The sequence below is a fragment of the Triticum dicoccoides genome, chromosome 3B (assembly GCF_002162155.2).
Source record: "Triticum dicoccoides isolate Atlit2015 ecotype Zavitan chromosome 3B, WEW_v2.0, whole genome shotgun sequence".
NCBI classification, from domain to species: Eukaryota; Viridiplantae; Streptophyta; class Magnoliopsida; order Poales; family Poaceae; genus Triticum; species Triticum dicoccoides.
This window is the reverse complement of record NC_041385.1, coordinates 859,094,801-859,096,643: the sequence shown is the minus strand read 5'-3', so window position 1 is coordinate 859,096,643 and position 1,843 is coordinate 859,094,801. Positions and strand designations below refer to the sequence as shown.

The 1,843-nt window shown below is 48.2% G+C and overlaps 1 protein-coding gene across 1 annotated transcript; it reads left to right on the top strand.

Annotated features, from left to right (window-relative positions):
* The first annotated feature begins 810 nt into the window (after positions 1-810).
* LOC119282736 (protein H2A.5-like) lies at positions 811-1,583 on the top strand. Its single transcript, XM_037562859.1, has 2 exons — positions 811-1,020; positions 1,116-1,583. The coding sequence occupies exons 1-2, from the start codon at positions 844-846 to the stop codon at positions 1,302-1,304; spliced, it is 366 nt and encodes a 121-aa protein (XP_037418756.1). The 5' UTR covers positions 811-843; the 3' UTR covers positions 1,305-1,583.
* Positions 1,584-1,843: the final 260 nt, after the last annotated feature.

The window sequence follows — 1,843 nt, the reverse complement described above, 5'->3', positions numbered from 1 at the left end:
AGAGGCAAAAGTTTGAACTACTCACACTTCTCTTAAATACCATGGAGGACATCACTATTATCCTTGATATGCACTTACATCACCTCATGATAAACTTTCTATTGCATCCTATTCCAAAAGTGAGGATTTACTTCTTCATTCCTTTCTTGGTATATGGACTGGCAATGCGCATGGAAACAAAATCCTTCTTCTTGACCTCCTTGTAGTCACCCCTAGATGCTTCTGTATTTTAAAATTTTCTTGTTGAGTGCTTCATGACATGCTTGAATTTCTTCTTTGGTGTGAGAAATGCTTGGATTTTTTCGGTCAATCATACCAAAAACAAAAAGGGATTGCCAAAAAGTATCAAAACAAAAAAAAATCTTCTGTGTGAAAAAGAGTCTACCCTCCCTCTTCCCAATTTCCAAATTTAATTTCCACATTAATGGAAAGAAACGAAACAAAGTGAGGACAAAAGATTGTTGTGTCCCGATTGGTCCATCCGGTCCTCCCACAGATCGCGCCCCTGAGCTAATCGTAGCCAGCATCTTCCAGATCCAACGGCGAAGACCACTAGTGACGCAGATCGCACCATCCAAGCCGATCCCAGCCGCTCGCACCTTCCAGATCCGACGGTGGAGAACGCTGGTCACGCGGATCACACCCCCTCCCACGGATCGTGCGCTTCCGAGCCGATCCCTGCAGCCCTCCCTCCTAGATCCGACGGCGGCGACCGCACGTCACGTGAATCGCGCCCCTTACCACGGAGCACCCCCCCCCTATAAAAGCGGTGCCCTCGCGTTCACATCCATCATCGCCGCCACCCACAATTTGAGATTCAAGTTCGCCGGAGAAGAAGGGGAGATGGCTGGGAGGAATAGCGGCGAGCGGAAGAAGGCGGTGACCCGGACCACGAGGGCTGGACTCCAGTTCCCCGTCGGCCGCATCGCGCGCTATCTGAAGAAGGGCCGCTATGCGGACCGCATCGGATGGGGCGCCCCCATCTACCTCGCCTCCGTCCTCGAGTACCTTGCTGCCGAGGTAACCAACCAACCATCGATCTCGTCCATTCCTGCTCTTCTCGTGCTCGACAGGGTGGTAACTGATCTCGTCTCGGTGTGCTCTTTGAACCACAGATGCTGGAGTTGGCGGGCAACGCGGCCAAGGACAACAAGAAGACCCGCATCATGCCGCGCCACCTACTTCTCGCCACTCGCAACGACGAGGAGCTATCCAAGCTGCTTGATGGCATCACCATCGCCCACAGTGGCGTGTTGCCCAACATCCACTCTGTGCTGTTCTCCAAGAAGGCCAACATGCCCTAGCATAGCAACTTCAAACAGAATCCAAGAATAATATATCCCTGCCATTTGTTTACCTTATGAGTTTTTGCTTAGCTTGGATTCTCGTACCAAGAAAAGGAGTAATTCCTTTTCCCAATTTTTTAAAACATAAACTATCTTTTCCATTTTCCCCATAATGGGCATCTGCAGGCAGACCCGGGATTAATTCTTCACATCTTGTGTTGTGTAATGAGAGTGGTCTACTGGATCATAATGCAGAAATATCTCCTTCCCATATACATCTAGTACAATTAATACTTACAGTGCGACCCATATTACTCGCTAGAAAATGAATGTAATCACGTACCTGCCAGATGCCGTATACCGACAGATGGTTCCCGTTTTTTTAAAACAGATGTTGTTGCAGTTTGTTCAGAATGAAGACAAAGTTCTGCGGTGAAGTGGATGACAAGATCATTGCATTCTGCACTCATAATATAAGGTACATGCATTTCAGTGAAGAACGAGAACGATGCTATGTGCACGATGGTTTCTATCAGATTTTAGCACGATCCAGCAGA

Excerpts from the sequence above, each read along its gene's own strand:
- LOC119282736 (XM_037562859.1), top strand. The coding sequence starts at position 844 with ATGGCTGGGAGGAATAGCGGCGAGCGGAAGAAGGCGGTGACCCGGACC. Across the intron at positions 1,021-1,115 it reads TCGAGTACCTTGCTGCCGAG|ATGCTGGAGTTGGCGGGCAA; the intron begins GTAACCAACCAA and ends TTTGAACCACAG.